Genomic DNA, 17,079 nt, shown 5'->3' on the forward strand with positions numbered 1-17,079 from the left:
GGTACTTCAGGGATATCTGGTCTACCAGAATTGTCAGGATTTCCCCTAAGAGAGGAAACAAAAGTGAATAACTGCCACTACTCCTTACCTTGATGTGCCCGGTGCTTTTCTTAATTTCAAAATAATTTTTTGCTACCCAAATAATACACAGTCATTGCAGAAAAATCAGAGAATACAGATTAGCAAAAAGAAGACGACCCAGAATCCTACCATCCAGAAACAACCATTATACATAATTTGGTGTCTGCCTTTATAGGATTTTTTTTTGAGCATCCATATATTTCTGTAGATATATAAAATTTTGGGTAAGAATTTACTAAAAAATGGCATTGTATATTTTGTTTTATAGTCTAATTTTCTAACTATAGTGCAAACATCTTTATATGCCAGGAAACTCATTTCTATAGTAGTTTGATTATTCATACAGTATTCCCTTATATTTTTGCACTGCACTTTATTCACCAGTACCCTATTGTTGGTCCTATAGGTTTTATTTGCTTTTTTACTACTATAAACAGCATTGCCAAAAAACATCTTTGTAATAGGTCTTTGTGCATATCCTTCCTTATTAGAAGATATTCCTACAATCAGAATTGCTGGAGTAAAAAGTGTATTCTTTAAAGCTTTTGATCCCTATTGCTAGGGTATTCTCCAAAGGTGCCATTTCACTCTCCCACAGACATGGATGAGAGTGTCATAAAAATTGTCTTTATGGAAAATATGTTCCACTCTAGTAGAGTTTCTATCTTTATTCAACATCCATACTGCTGCCTTTAACCCCTGATAGAATAACAAATTGGAAGTAGCTGAAAAATATGATGTAAAAAGTCAAGTCATATCTTTTCAAGGTTACAAAATAAGATGATCCCATCATTCTTCCTTCTTTTGAAACCTTCTCTCCTTCTTCCACATTTGTGAAACTTCTATTTTGTACATCACCTGATTCAGGAAGGGAAGGAATGTTCCACATGCTTTCACTCCCCTTTTTATTTTGACCTGACCCTGACATCTTCTGACGTTATTATTGGCACACAAAGGAAGCGAAACTGAGTAGTTCAGCCTGTGCTTAGAAGAATGATTTTCCTTTTCGTAACAAGAATAGTTACAAGAAGTCTTGCCTTTGTCAATTATGGAGATAACTGGGCTTTCTCTACAAGTCCATATTTAATATTTCATTGCCCCAGACTCAAGGAGAGTGAGGCTCAAACATGTAGGGCCACAGATAGCCTGAACTGGGAAGTTGGAGGTCTCTCTATTAGACAGTGTGATGAAGGGCTCGCCATCTGTTAGATTATAACACTTTCTGCTCTTCATTGAGAACTCCTATAAGAAGCTCCTATTATAAAGAGTATGAATTTTCCATCACCAACTCAGATATAAAAGCAGTACTGCTTTATTTCTCTATAATTGAGCTAAACATCTTGAGCTGCTGCCCTCACCCCCTAATAAGTGAAGACACAGTCCTGCTCTTCTCAGGGATCCCAATGCCTGCAGGGCTCAGCCCAGGGGAGGTTCTATCCATGATCCTTTCTCAGAACCCTTCTGGCATACAGATTTTTGTCAGATTCCTTCCAGTTGTCTTCCTCCCACCAGAAGCCCAGACTTGGCATCTGAGCTGGAAAAGCTGCCCTTGCAGTCCCACATGTTCTTCTGCCTTCCAGTTCACAGTGTGTGAACCCTCGGCTCTAGGTTTTCAGCCTTTTCTGGCTCAGAAAGCCTTTTCTGTCTCCAAAAGCCCAGCTCTTGCAATAGAGAGACTTGCCCTTCAAGACCATTTCCTCTGCTATGAGTTAAAACAAAATTTTCAGAAATTCAATTACTAAGTTTATCTGCTACCATCCTCCCTGAAGCAGTGAACAGCCAGGACTCTGTAGCTGGAGGGCCCCAAGGCAATTAAGAAAACTGTGGGAGAGGGAAACTTGGTTATCATTTCTGCATTTCATTCTCCACATCATTTAGAATGTATCTTGTATTTTTGTTACGTTTGTCACATGTGAAGGTCTTGGCTTCTCAATTAGATTGTAAGCGGCCCAAAGGCAGGGACAAGCTGTCTCCTCTTACTTGGAGTCCTTGGGGCCTTCAATGAGAGCAGGCACTTCAGGACTAGGTGCAGCTGAGATATAAAGGAGAAAGCCCTGAACTGGGAGTTGGGAGATGTTTGTTCTCTTTCTAGACCCACCATTGACAAGTGGACTGACCTCAATTGTAAAATCAGGGGGCTGGACTGACTGCCCTACCCATCCTTAATTTTCTAGTCATGTCCAGTAAGTTTGTTCTCCAAATGGGCCCAATGTACACATTTTCTAAGGAGACTTAGGAACAAGGACTGGAGACTTGTCAGTGTTATATTAAAATTTTCAAAATATTTGACTATTCCACTGAATTTTAGGCAAAAAAAAAAAAAAAAAAAAAAAAAAAAAAAAAAATGAGTCGCCAGGCGCCATCCACTTCCTACATTGCTCGTTTGATCATGAGCAAAGCCAATGCTGGATTTCATCACTGCTGCGTCTACTGCGTTCAGGACGTGTTTTATAAGCACATATACAGTGGCTTTTCTTAGAAGAGCTGCAACAGCTAATCATTGTCCATCTGATTTCTCAACATCCTGCCAGAATAAATCCCTTTTTAAAATAAATCTTAACTAATGTAATTGTAAGGATTCCTCCCACGAGCTCTAGTGTAAGACCGAGAGGCCTGGAGTTTCCTGTTGAACAAATCCTTGAGATAGGCTTAGGCTAACTTTCTCTTTTGTCTTTTTTGTTTTGTTCTTTTTGGTAGATTTCTTTCATTTCCTAATACAAGATGAATATTAATGCTGTTCCTCTTGTTTCTAAGCCCTGCTCTGTCATCTCCGGATCTCCAATATTTATTGAGATCCTGACTTTCTCAGGATGACTTTGCTACGAATGAAAATGACAAGCACATACTGTGGTTTACAGAGAATTAAAATTACTGAGTAGAAGAAAGGACTCTGTGTAGAATGCTATATAGTCTCTTCAGGCATTTTGAACTGTCAAATTTTTATGCAAGAGGAGTCTTACTACATCATTAAGCATAGTACATTGCTGTGTGTCAGGCCTGCATTACCTTCTCATAAACTTTCAAAGTTCTTGCAACATACGTGTGCTAGATATGTTTAAGTGTTTCTAGCTGCAGTTACACCTCCTCAGACTAATTACATATCAACCTCCTGGTCTTCTCCCAGAATCTCTGTCAAGCTGTGTCAGAATTTAAAGTGTCTGTCATTCCTCTGGTTAGTGTCTGGCTTTTGCTCCCCCTCCTTTTCCCATCAGGAGAGTATGTTTCAGAATGATGGACCTGAATGAAGCTTAGAAATACATTTAAAGTAAGATGGATGTCCCATTTCCGAGTGGGGAAAAAAAAAAAAAAAAACAGCAGGGTGTCTAAAGTATTTGCCTTACTTTCTATATTTTTTTTTTCTTAATAGTGTCCTGGTTTTAGAATGAGCTCAGGAATATGAATTAGACATCCACATCACTGACATTGTTTCTGCAGCCAATCATAAAAAAAAATGAGAGGGCATTCAAATAACTGTTATAGCAAAGCCACCCTTCTTATACAATTGTGAGAGGGCCTACAGACCAGAAAGATCCCTTATTGTACTCCTCTGCCAAATGAAAATATAAGCTTTAGCTTAATCATTTCAGCCTAAGTTCAAGTCTTCAATTACAGGACATTTCTGTGAAATCAGGCTGAGGAAGAACCTTATGATCTATATTATAAATGCAGTTTGGATCTCCATGTTAAAAATCCTATATGTCACTTCACTGCCACCACAGGTCATTATTTCCAGCACTGCGACCAGCCTTGCCACTTTCACAGCCCAAAATTGCAGGCCAACAGGCCTTGTCAAAATTATAAAATTACTAAGAATTAACGAAGTCTGAGATTTTGTCTTAAATATTGGTGGAGTAAAGGAGTTGCTTACGTATTTTTAATTAGTTCAGAGTTTCAAAGAACTGGCTTCTGAAACTGTGAAAAAAAGAGATGAAGGCAGGTTATTCATTACATTCCGGATGAATAGCGTCTCCCAGGAAGGAATTTGGAGGCCCATTTCTGAAGGCATTTGCTTCTGGCGTTCTGGGGAATGCCTCAATGTGGGGAGGCCAGCCCTCTGCGAGTTTTGTGTTCGTCGTCACCCAGAGCCTTTTCCCTCCTGGTTTCAGATCTGTTTTCGTTGTTGTTGTTGTTTGTTTTTGAGATGGAGTTTTGCCCTTGTTGCCCAGGCTGGAGTGCAATGGCGTGATCTCGGCTTACTGCAACCTCTACCTCCGAGGTTCAAGCAATTCTCCTGCCACAGCCTCCCACAGTGTCTGGGATTACAGGTGCCTGCCACCACGCCTGGCTAATTTTTTTGTATTTTTATTAGAGACGGGGTTTCACCATGTTGACCAGGCTGGTCTTGAACTCCTGACCTCAGGTGATCCACCTGCCTCAACCTCCCAAAATGCTGGGATTACAGGCATGAGCCACCGCGCCCAGCCCAGATCTGGTCTTTATTCACGGTGTCAGCCGGTGCCCCGGATGTGTCTTTGTTGTGTGTGTGATGCACCATCTCACCTGAGTTTTCTGCCACTGGATCACGTGGGTCTGGTTGGCAGACCAGTATCCCAGCTCCCCAGCCACTCAGTGCCATTGATGGGGGCTTTAGAAATGCAAATAAGGTGTTTATTCAACCTTATACAGGTCCCAAGCCAGGCTCCAGGGCCAGATTCCTAAACCAAACAGCCTGCAACAGCTGGAGGTGCCCTCATTCACAGTCTGTTGGCCTCGTGGGGGATTACTGGGCACTGGGGAGTTGGCAGTAATTTTGGCACTGGAATGGTGCACGGCAGTTTATTCAGTCAATGGTAAACGGTTACAGCCGCTGCCTTGGAAACCACATTGAGCATGTGTGTGTTCAGTGAAGTGTCTGTCTGTAGGACTTAGCTACCCAGCTTCATCTTATATATTTGTTTATTGTCTGTCTCCTTCACTAGATTATAAGCTCTCTGAAGGCAGAGACTGTTTTATTCACCACTGTGTCCTCTAGTGCCTGGCACATGATGGGTGCTCAGTAAACATTCTTTGATTAAATAAATGATGCAACTAAATTGCAAAATGTGAGTGACAAATTGTGTCTAAAGTGACAATCATATTAATCGTTGCCCAAAAATTCTAGAAAGGGGTACCTGAGCTTGTCATATCCTGAGACTTGTCCAGGAATTTCCTTTGGAATGAGAGATACCTTCAACTAGACATGCCCACTGCTAGGGAGGGGTGCTCTGGGGAACACACCCGTTGGCCAGTTCTGGGAGGAGGGCTAGTCTGGCAGGCACCAGGCAGCAAGAGGCAGTGCAGGCATGGCTGATCTAAAGCCCAGGACTGCAGAGAGTGGTTGTGAGGGGCCCTGGCATTGAGGCCCCAGCATTGAGGTAGGTCCAGCACCCGGAAGTCTGTCAACAGGCAGGACTTGAGTCTCCTGCCCTCTTCTTCCGAAGACTCCAGCTGAGGATGCCCACCCAGGCGAAACGGCCAGCCCATTCACAGCAGGCTCTCCCACCTAAGGTGGGTGAAGGAGCTAAGCCATGATTTCAGAGCCCCAGCCAATTTGGGGCAGAAAAACCAACACGATGATTCCCAGTGAAGTGGCGTCATTCGTCTGGAATAATACCCGAGATTTGTTGTCTCCCGCCAAGGAAATCAAAGATGTGGACACACAAGGATTGAGATTAAGAGCAGAGCTTTAATAAGCGAAAGAAAGAGAAAGGCTGTCTCCTGCCAAGGGAGGGCTCCCAAGCGGGTTTCTGGTCTGCCACGAAATGCACAAGGTTGTATAGATGAGCTTGAGGAGGTGGTGTCTGATTTACATAGGGCACAAAAGATTGGTCGGAGCAGGTCTGCTATTTGCATAAGATGCAAAAAACTGGTTAGGACTAGGTGTGCCATTTGCACAGCTTGCGAAAATCTGGCCGTCCCCTACTGTAATCTTTTATTATGCAAATGGGTTCTCTACCTGGCAGGCGCCATGTTGCCTATTCCTTTACTGTACACATGGGGGACAAAGAACAGGGAAGTCGGAGCCTCCATGTTGAACATACCTGGCCTTCAGGTCGCCCTTTTCTATTGGCGCAGCTGCTGGCATTCATCCGTGCAAGCTTCCAGCTTGCTTATCTATGTCTACAGCTCGAATTTTCAGGCTGCTCTTTGTTAGAAAAGAAATGATTTGGGGGCTTCTTTTTTGTTAAAAGCAAAATTCTGCCAAGGGCTCTTTTACACTCACTATATGCCTAAATAATTTCTTTCCATCTCCTGTATCACAAGGATTGTGCCCTTGAGAGGTGAGAGGACGTACTGGTGAGGAGCACAGATCTAAGCTAAATGGTCTTGAGCAGGTCAGTTAGTGGTTCATCTATCGTAGTGTTGCTTTAAAGATTAAATGAGATAGTATACATAAAGGTTGTAGGACAATGTCTGGCAAATAATAAGAGCATAATAAATGGTTGCTATTGTCTAAATTAATTTTCTGTTAAATTTAAATGGCCAAAAACAGGATACACAGGAGAGGTAAAATGTTGGAAAATATATATATAACAAATGCCCAGGCTAATAGTACACTTTCTGCATCATAGAAGGCCTGAGCTTGTGCACTGCTTTAACACTGTTTTCATTTTATGTTATCAAAGGAAAGCCTAATTGTCTATAATCAAATGAAAAAGAATCTCCCTTCTCCTTAGGGAAACACAAACTAATTTGAAAGCCTTGTTAATGGTGTGCTAGCAGCTCCCATCCTCCCACCAGCCTTGGGGCAGTCTGTGCCACTGCTCTGTTTGGTTCTGGTCTGTGTTTTACCCTAATTCAACAGGTGCTCGCTAGGTCCTTTGAGAAGACGTGTAATAGATATGATAAAGTCAGAGCCCATCCCACAGTCATGTCGTCTGTGCTTCTCCACGGAGGCATAGAGACTTTTCGTGGCAATTAATTATTCACATTTTCTGTCCTTCCCCTCAAATACTTGGTTTCCTCTCCAGCTCCACAGAGGCACATTTCTCTGGGGGGTGTGTAACTCTAACACTTGATGACAGCTTGAAGCTGCATTCTGTGTTCTTTGCTGTGTGTTTTCAGGTCACGTGCAGCGGGTACCTGCTAGTGATGGCCGGAGCATGCTAATGCTGCTGCTCATTCTCCTCAGCTCCTCTGGGGCAGAGTCTTAGCCACTTACATGTCCCTGGTTCACGCAGTGCAGAGGGGGCTCTGGGGGTTGGGTCTTCATCATCCTGGCTCGCCCGCTCTTGGCTGCCTCCCAAACTGCCAGGCGAGCTGGTACTTGGTGGAATGCCTTTCAGCTCACCCCCCTGCTCTGAGGCCGGGCATTTCGCCCCACTGCAGAGCTGTAAACATTCATTCATCCATGCAGACTTCAGCGTGCTCTTTGTTACTGCTCTCAGGGAATCCTTTGTGTAACTGATAGAGATGGCACAGGGCTGAGCGCCCTGATGACTCCACTGGGGAGTCTCAGAAGCCACCTTCTCCTGGGCCTCTTCACACCCAAACCGCTCACGCCATGCTTTAGGCTTTCTTGGGTCACTGTTGTGCATTCCTTTCACTTGTGCACCCACCTGTGGTGCTGGCCTGTTTGAGTCGCCCTTGAGGGCACTGCTGAGATGTGAAGACCTGGGCATGTGCCAACAGGGAGGGCAGTTTCTAGCTTATTCTTCCTCCAAGTCCTGGGGCCAGAGGAAAGACACGTAAGTGGGTGTCCAAGAAATGGAGCTGTTGGCTGGTGGCCGGGAATGAAGCCAGTGAGAATGAGGTGGGAGAGCCGTGCAGAGGGGCCAGACGGGAGCCACTGTGGCCACACATGGATGGAGAATGGCAGCTGGCCACTCTGCTGTGAAACAGATACAGTGGAGAGGTGAGCACACTTCTCTGCAGAGCCTGGGCTGATGATGCACATGGAACTCGGAAGCTGGAGTTAGTGCTCATACTCTGTGTGACCTTGGCAGACTACTTCACCTCTTGTGCCTCAATTTCCTGTTCTCTAAAATGGGGACAATCATAGCACCTCCCCTTTCTATAGTGGTTGTAAGGATTAAACGAGTTCATACATGTAGAACATGGAGAAAGCACCCATGTTAGCTAACATGTCACCCTGTGTACCTGGCCACATGCACACCTGGGGGTGGGATCAGGACCTTGAAGGGACTGCCTGGTGGCCCTGGCAGCTTCTTTTCCCACATGTTCTTTTACTTTGCATGGTGTTTCCCCCCCATCATTGAAATCATCTGTAATTTTTTCAGGTAAAATTCTTGATCCCCAGATTGTTCAAAGCCTTTCTGTCCTTTTCCATTTACATGGAGCATTCACTGATGTTTAGCAAAGTCGCATGTCTCCACTGTTGGGAGTTCAAGGTTGCAGAGAAAAGTGAAATCCATTTAGATGAAGTGGTATTTTCTCCTAATTTTACTGGAGTTAGTGACTGGTAGGAAATTTCATTGCAGCGATACTACTTTTGCGTCAACTGTACTTCTGCCGATAGCGTCATGAATGTTCAACCAAACGGAAATAAACCAGGCAGGCAGAAAGGGCAAGCAAAGAAAAGGGCCAGAATCGTCTCTGAATTCTGATTGTTTTCCTAGCCATCATGATGAATTTTCATGATTCAAATCTATATGGGGGCACACACTTATCAGATAACTGCATAAAAATGAGAATATGATCTGAAAGTAACTGGCCCATCCTTAAATTCAGCCCTTCACCTACACAACACAAAATTCCGGTTGCCAAAGGACATCTCTCCTCGAAGTCATTTGGATATCTCAAGCCAAGTGGCCAAGGTGCAACTTTATGTCTTTTCCCACAAATATGCCCTTCTTCCTCTATTTCCTATTTCAGCTAAACCACATCAGATCACTTGTTCAAGCTGGAAACATTAAGGTATTCTCCTCTCCAACTTTTCCTACACCCCACTCACCAGGCCTGTGGACTCCCTGGCCTGCCATTTGCATCCTTATAACCTGTGAATCCATGCCTCTTCTATTCACCCACTTGACTGTCCTGGATCTGTAAGTACTGCTGGGTAACAGCCACCTCCAGTCTCAGTGGCTTGAAACAACAGTCATTATTATTTCCCATTTGTCTTGGGTCAGCTGATCTAGACCATGCTCACCTGAGTGGCTCTTGCCCTGTGTCTTTGGGTGTGAAGGTTGGCTGATCTAGGGCGGGCTCAGCTAGAGTGCGTCTGTACCACGTGTCTCATCCCCTTACCAGGACCGGTGGGCTTACCCAAGCATGTTCTTCTCATGGAAATGTTGGGAGCACAGGGAGGCAAGCCAAAACACATGCCACTGCTATCTTTTTCTCCTGGCCAAAGCTAGGCATATGGTCTCATCCTAAATCAAAGGGTGGGGAAATACGCCACCCGTTTAGTGGGAGGAACTACACAGTCACATGGCAGAAAGTAAGGGTACACGGTAGGATAAGGAACTGAGGCCACTAATGTAATCTCCTACACTGCCAAGTCCTTGTCATCTCTTGTCTGGACTCACTAGTCTTCTAACTCCTTATTTTGCCCATAGCCAACTTTCCCCCAACTTGACCCCAGTACCCCTTCATTAAACCTTCCTTTGCCCCTTATCAACTACTGAATTGAGCTGAGGCCCCATACAGCTTGGTTCTAATCCATTTTTCCAGCTGCATCTGTTGCTGTGTCTCAGAATTACCCATGGCCCCCTTCCAAATGTGCTTGTTTTTTGCACAGTTCTATACCTTCATAAACACTTCTGAATCTCCTCAGCATCTAAAGGCATCATGAGCAAGAGGATGTGCTCTCTGCCTTTACCCTTCAAGACCTAGTTCATATGGTACCTCTTCCAGGAAGCCTTCTTCTGTAGAGCCCTCCTTCCTTTGTCATGTGTAGTAAGTTGGAATTGCTTTATGCTCATATTTAACTCATACAAATTTGGGAAAACATGCTTAGCCAGCAGAAAGGAAAGAGAAGGAAGACAGTTGAAAGGATTCCACTTGCCATTCTACTCCATGATTGTGGAGAGCTGAAACTTGACTCTGCTCTTACCTGAGTCATCCTTAAGTTCCAGAAGCCTCTCAGGTTGCCAAAAGCCTCTTGTAGAGTGAAGGGCAGGGTTTGATGAGTAAGGGTTTAGTGTTTAAAGAAACAGACTATTCTCTTGTACATGACCCTGCAGCAAAATGGTCATTTTATGTGGTGTTCAACTAAAGAAACATCTGTCTGGATACCTTGTCTTGTTACAAGTTAGTGCTTTATTGGAAATTTGGGAGACTTTCAGTGTTAATAGTGTCTATAGATAACCTTTTCTTCACAGTGACTTTAGAATCTAACCCCCACCCCAAGTTACTATTCCATTGTATTCCTTTTAGGCATATATCAGATTTAATTTTAATTTATCAGATTTAATTTTAATTTTTGATGTTTGTGTTTCCCAACTCAATCACAAAGTTCTCATCTTATGGGCTTATGGGTCTTCAGAGGGCTGCCGCCTATGGTTGTGCAGGTTGTGCACTATACAATTCTCAGGGAGCATATCATGCCAGAGTATGTGTAAATGTACTCCGATAGTGCTTGGGCATACATAATTAGTGCCAGCTTCTTTGTGTCCCCAGTGCCTGGTACAAACTGATTGCTTAACAGATGTGCAAATGAATGAGAGAGAAGACCACAAGCTGGACTGTTTTCAAGTGAGACACTTAATAGAGTTGGGATGAAAATTCAGACAGGTTTTGATCCGATTAAATTAAAACCATGTTATTGCAGCTGCACATGGTGAAATGAACTTGTAAGCCCACTTGGAATGTCTACCTACCACAAAAAAATTTTCATCCTGTGACTTGATGGTGATTCTGAAAAGCACACCACATTGGTAGAACACAATTGACCACATGATCACTCTATGCCTGACACCCCTAGTGGATGCTGTGAGGCATGTGTGTTGTAAAGACAGATTTAGATTCTGGGTGAATCTAGCCCCCTAAATCACAATTGGCCTAAAGATGTCTCAGTTCCCTTAAATGAGACCGAAAACTTATATAAATGCAAATAGAACCATCTTTTAAAAGAGCAAGCCTTTTATCAGGTATAGTTATATGATTTAGAAATATGCCAAGTCTGGCCAAAAAAACTGTCACCCCATGGGAAAGTGTTGCCAAGTTAAACAGTCAACTTCATGCTTGGAATTCAATACTTTCAGGTGCTTTGCCAGAGATCACAGGGAGGGTAACCGACCCATTCAAGATGTGTGGGCTTCTGGGTGGACGTGGCCCAGCAAGGGGCACAAAAGGTGTCATTTCGTGGGCAATCATGGTCTCACCCTGCTTTCCTTCCACCCTAACCTCCGCCCCAGTAAGCTCCAACGGCAAGCAAACACTGCGCTTGGCTCCAAGGGTCATCCTTCCCTGTGTTTCCAGCAGCAACATGACACTGTGCACAACAGGGGACACTGTGGGCAGGACTCGTCACCAGCCAGGGCATGACCTGTCTGTAGAGTAAGCCCTAGGGGGCAAGCACAGGTCTCTCTTATCCTCCATCGTTTGCCTTGTGCCTCACTCTCAGTGAGGCAGGTAGGAAGGAGCCCGTGAGTGTGTGTTAACAAAATAAACAAATGAAATAAGCAAACCAGAGGAGTGCGTTTGTGTAGGGAACATGTATGGGGCAAGGCCCTGCAGTTATTTCAGGAAATACTAAATGGTGTCCACAAGATGCTATGGCATCTTTTCTAATGGGCCTGTTGTTCCTTCCAAGACACCAGACTTGACTTTCCATTTGTCTGATACGTAAATATAAAGCCAAATGTTCCCTATGCCGATCAACCTGATGAAATACAGGACCAAGGTTCTCCTCACCCTGTCCAGCTTGGAAACTCTTCACGTAGCAACACCCCTTTCATCTTTGGCTGCTAGGGTGCTGACATAGTAGTTTTTGTAGGTAAACTTGGGATCAGAACATCACAGATTATGGAGTCAGTTCAGTTAGAATTTGACTTCTCTTCCTGCCAAGCCTGTACACGTCATCACTGGACACTTTAATGAAATAATCATAATTGTATTCATTCATCCATTCGTTTTTTGCGTGCCCCTAGGTGAGCTTTCTGTTGAAGAGGCGCAGGACCCTTTCCTGGTCAGCATCCACATAATCGCAGACCCAGGGGAGTCCCAGCCCCTGCAGGAGGCCATCGACAAGGTCCTGGCGTGGATCCACCCGGACCTCCCGCTGTTCAGGGTGTCCGAGAGGCGGGCATGCAGGCGGCGGCGGAAGCCCCCCAGGGGCGCTCAGCCGGCGCTGGCGGTGGTGCTGTTCCTGCAGGAGGAGTACGGCGAAGAGCAGATCCTGCAGCTGCACCGCACACTGCAGCAGCCGCCCTGGCGCCACCACCATACTGAGCGTGTGCACGGCCGGTTCCTGCCCTACATGCCCTGCAGCCAGGACTTCTTCACACTGGCCCCTGGGACGCCGCTGTGGGCCATCCGGCCAGTGCACTACGGCAAGGAAATCGTGCGCTTCACTGTCTACTGTCGCCACGACAACTACGCCGACAGCCTCAGGTTCTACGAGCTGATTCTCCGGAGGAGCCCCAGCCAGAAGAAAGCGGACTTCTGCATCTTCCCTATTTTCTCCAATCTGGATGTGGACATCCAGTTCTCCCTGAAAAGACTGCCCTGTGACCAGAGCCCGGTGCCCACCGACTCGTCCGTGCTGGAGTTCCGAGTGAGGGACATCGGCGAGCTCGTGCCTCTCTTGCCCAACCCTTGCAGCCCCATCAGCGAGGGGCGCTGGCAGACGGAGGACCACGATGGGAACAAGATCCTCCTACAGGTACTGGGGGGACACCTGTCTGTCTGTTTAGGGGACCTGAGAAACAGTTCACTCTGCCTCAAACCCTATAGTACCAGTCACAGAGCAATGGTCAAGGAAGGAGAGATCAGTGACCCTCTACCCAGCTCCTAGTCGAAGTCAAAGTGGCCATACTGGATCCCAACAAAAGAGGGGGCATGAAAGACTCTTCCCATTGGTTCTTTTCATTTCACTGTCAGCAAACGTGTTCCCAGTTCTTCCAGGTTCCCCTTCTGTCCTCCCCTATTGGGCATCCACTAAACACCCATGACTCCTGGCAATTTCAAATGAGCTTATTAGCTGAGGAGTTTGCGATTAAAGATTCCTGAATCTATGCCCATGTACTTAGAAGTTTTTACCACTGGATTCTTCCCTCCCACAAAGGAACTTCAAAAATATATATTGATGTTCATAGAGGAGATAGCTGTTCTCTTCCTTCGGGTGCCTCCTCCATCTTCTACTATTGCACCCTTCTACTGCTGGGCAGCAGGTTGTTGAAATCCTGTGATCACTTGGAAAAGGATGTTCCGTTAAACATTTTAAGGAGAAAGCAATGCGTTGGGAGCTTCTGGTTTCACTAAGCTTGGAAGGGGTGAGCGAATTCATTTTAAGTAGGCTGCCCTAGTCCTTCTGCGGTGAACTCTTTAGCTTCATTACCAGCCCCCTTTCTCCTCTCATCCTTCCAGTGGTTGACTCATTAGAGATAATTAGTTATACTCAATTCAAAATTCAGCATGTATATTACAGAACATCCTACATCTGGTCCTACCTGATAAATGCTTTCCAGACCCAGGCTTTCTTGATTTAACAAGCAAATTAGTTCCAGGAGAATAGGGCTTTATTTTTCTGAAAAGCCTCTACCTCTGATGTCTCAATTTTCACACTTGGCTACCCGAAAAGGGAAAGTTGATAGTGAATTGGGGGACATTGCCTTAAGAGGCAGGGATTGTGGTTACTTGAATCGCAGGTAAAGTTTCATCGTTTTTGTTGGTTTTGGCTTTAAGCACCAGAAGTATAATCCACATATCATGAAATGAAGTCAGAATTTGGCACATGTCAGACAACTGGTTCAGACTACAGCCAGGCCTCATTTCTCATCAGAAAGGTCACCTTGAGATACTTACTATTTATAGGAACTAGATAATTTTCAGTCTTCCTTTTGAACTATGCAGACAAGGAACTAAGTAATGTTTTATTATTCAATATGCTAGCATTTACTCTATAATCCCTTTTGAAATGTGAGAAAAATTGTCTTCTGTGTTTGAAGAATGCCAAATCTTTATGCAAAATATAATACAGTCGCACCAAGTAAAAGTTAATGAAATGCAAAGGATATTGCTTATACTAAAAGACCAAAAAGAACGTGACTGTTTCTGAAGTGACTTCTTCCTTTTTGCAGTAATTAGAGCACTTTTTTCTCCTGATCCTTCTAATAAGATAAATCAGAGAATGCAGTATGAAAGCTTGGCCTGGACTCTACTCAAAGGAACCATGGAAAGAATATTTCAAAGAAGATCCACACATTTAAATGGCTATAAAATCCATATAGGTGCAGGCTTTTGAAGTTAGAGCAACGGAGTATGAAAGAGTAGAAAAAAGATTTGTATCTTGTGACTCCGGAATGCAGGCCCTTGTTCAAATAGTAATATGTTGAGGAATTAAATTAATGTGGGCAGAAAGGACACATAACCTCCTCCCCCAAGATTCTTGGTAATGTCAAGCAGGTTCCTGTTCATCTGCATCAGTGCAGATAGCTAGCATGAGATTCACACCTGCCCATCTCTGTCAGTTACTTTCCAAAGTAAAAATTTATATTTCAGTCTTCAGCAAAATTAAGGTAGTTAGGTCTTGGCGGGAGGAGCAGTTGAGAGTGAACCTTTCTGTCCACATTCTCTTTAGCAATGTATCTTCCCTGAGTGCCATTTTGAACTGTAATGTTTAAGATACATTTTTTTGTTTAGTTGAATGGAGCTATGTATTGAAGAAAATCTCGATTGGGTAGTTTTTAGTTGCTTTCTTAAAATACAGTTTTTTGTTCAGAAAGATTGCATTTATTCCCTCATCCTACACCACTGACTTAACGTTCCATATTTCGGGGACTTCCTCCTCCCAGTTTAATTCCTCCAAAGAAGAAAAGTTGAGATTTTTTTTTTTTTTTCCTGGGATCAACTCAGCCCCTTGTAAGAATTTGGAAATTTTTTTTACTGAGATCAGATAAAATGCAAAGAAAGCTGTCCTCCTCCTGAAACGTATCTTCCCCTCGTTCTTGGCATTGCCTGATTCATAGCAGGAGGGCAGGGAGGTAGATGGGGAGTTACTAGCATCAGGTATGGCTGAAGATTCCTCTGGAAAATGCAGAGGGGGCATGAAAGAGTCCTCTCATTGGTTATTTTCACTTCACCGTCAGCAAACATGCTCCCAGTTTTTCCTGGTGCCCCCTGGAAGAATTTTGTAGAAATTTGCACTGATGCCTGATGATATTAAACTGTGGCTTTGTGGAGTCAAGGACTGCTTTATGAATCTTTCCAGATCCCCCATAGAACTAAACTGACATTCCACTTTGAACACAGTATGTTCTCCTTATATGTTTTTGTTTACTTTCCATTGAAGAATATTATTAATTATGTATATACCAAAAACTTCGCATTGTAAATATACAGCTCAGTGAATTTTCACAAATTTAACATTTGTATAAGCAGCACAGATGAATAAAAAGAACAGAGACAGAAACCAAAGAAAAGATTCTTCCTCCCCCACCCTGGGACTACCTCCACTTAAATGAACATCTTAATTACTCTATATTACATGAAAGGGGGAGGGATAAGAAATTTCTAGTCCAAAAAAGTTGGGCATATGGCTATGTTATCCTTTTTTTAATATTTATAAGTGGATCTCACATTTTTAAAACTATGTTTAAGATGGCTGGCAAAGATATATACCATGAAAGAAGATTAGTGATAACAATTAGATACAAAGGAATTTCAAGTAGAAGGCAAATATTGATAGAAAAATTAGATAAACCGAGTGTGACATCCAAAATGCATGTCATTTCCTATATACTTTCTAGAGCTATACTGTTCAATGATAGCCACTACTACATAGTTAATGTTGCCATTAAAATTAAAATTTAAATTTCATTCCTCATTGGCACTAGACACATGTGGCTAGTGGCTACTGTACTGGATTGCACTGTTGCAAAATTTTCCTTATCGCAGAAAGTTCTATCAGCCAGCACTGTTCCAGAAATAAGCCCCAAAGTTGACTTTGAGTTCTTGTAGCAACAGAAGCAAAATGGAAAATCATCAATGATATGATTCAGGGTTCACGAAGGAAAAATCAACCATGCTTTAGATGCACAAGTAGTCCCAGTTCAGAGTCCTGGAAGCAGAGATCCCCCAGCATCTCACATGCTCAGTGGTGTCAACAGCCTGTGCTCAGCCACACCTCTCGAATAACACAGCAGGGGACTCACAAGGCTTTCTTACCTGATGCCTGCAGTGAGGCCAGGTATGCCCAGCCAGATGTAGTTCAGAAAAGCTGCTGTACAGGGGAAGCCTGGGCAAACAGAGTAGCCCCCACTCACACCTCCTGGTGGCTTTGCTTAATCTCAGAGGGAAGAATGCACCTTCAGATACTCTCCCACCATTTGTTTCTCTCAGCCAGGCTTTCAGTAGCTAGTGTCAGTGAGTTTGCCTTTTTTATTCCCAGCCAGGTTCCTGGAGCCTATTCTCTATGTGATGGGTAAAGGATAGGCTCATGTGTCCTGCAACTCGGCCATGCGGGGTTGTGCACTGTTCCTTTCTCAGGGAGCTCCAAGCAGCCTGGTAGGAACACAGGCCTGAATGGAAGGCTGCCTGCCTCTTTTGGAGGCCTGCTACGGGAATGCTGTGAGCAGGGCCAGAGTTCTCCTTAAGAAGTGATTTGGGGCCCCCTAAAATACACAGACAGAAGCACAGTCCGAGGACCCAAAGCTCCATTCCACAATGAGATTGTGGCTGTACTTTTAGGCTGGAAAATGGTGACAGCAGGTAGTTCCGTGTCTTCAGAGTGGCAAGATAATTTAACAATGGTCTCCAAGTCTATGGAAAAGTTCTTCTGTAGAAGATGCTCACCACTATCCCTTGGGTCCTTAAAAGGTAGAAAGAGAAAAGAGCTTCAACTAAAGGTTTTTAATAAGACTTAAAAGGCAGGAAAACCTGACACAGAGAATTATT

General features: G+C 44.0%; 2 protein-coding genes across 7 annotated transcripts in view; one reads left to right on the forward strand and one right to left on the reverse strand.

The window, feature by feature from the left end:
* The window catches only part of FAM124A (family with sequence similarity 124 member A), a 61,133-nt gene that overhangs the window by 17,025 nt on the left and 27,029 nt on the right, over positions 1–17,079 (forward strand). The window contains exon 3 of the mRNA XM_007960444.3: positions 12,114–12,847. Within this exon, the coding sequence (XP_007958635.2) occupies positions 12,114–12,847 (734 nt within the window). The remainder of the gene's footprint in view (positions 1–12,113; positions 12,848–17,079) is intronic.
* The window catches only part of INTS6 (integrator complex subunit 6), a 200,408-nt gene continuing 198,281 nt past the window's right edge, over positions 14,953–17,079 (reverse strand). For all 6 annotated transcript variants that reach the window (XR_012092585.1, XR_005236459.2, XR_005236458.2 and 3 more), the window contains one exon: positions 14,953–16,993. The gene's annotated coding sequence lies outside the window, so the exon portion shown is untranslated. The remainder of the gene's footprint in view (positions 16,994–17,079) is intronic.

Source organism: Chlorocebus sabaeus, chromosome 3 (assembly GCF_047675955.1).
Source record: "Chlorocebus sabaeus isolate Y175 chromosome 3, mChlSab1.0.hap1, whole genome shotgun sequence".
NCBI classification, from domain to species: domain Eukaryota; kingdom Metazoa; phylum Chordata; class Mammalia; order Primates; family Cercopithecidae; genus Chlorocebus; species Chlorocebus sabaeus.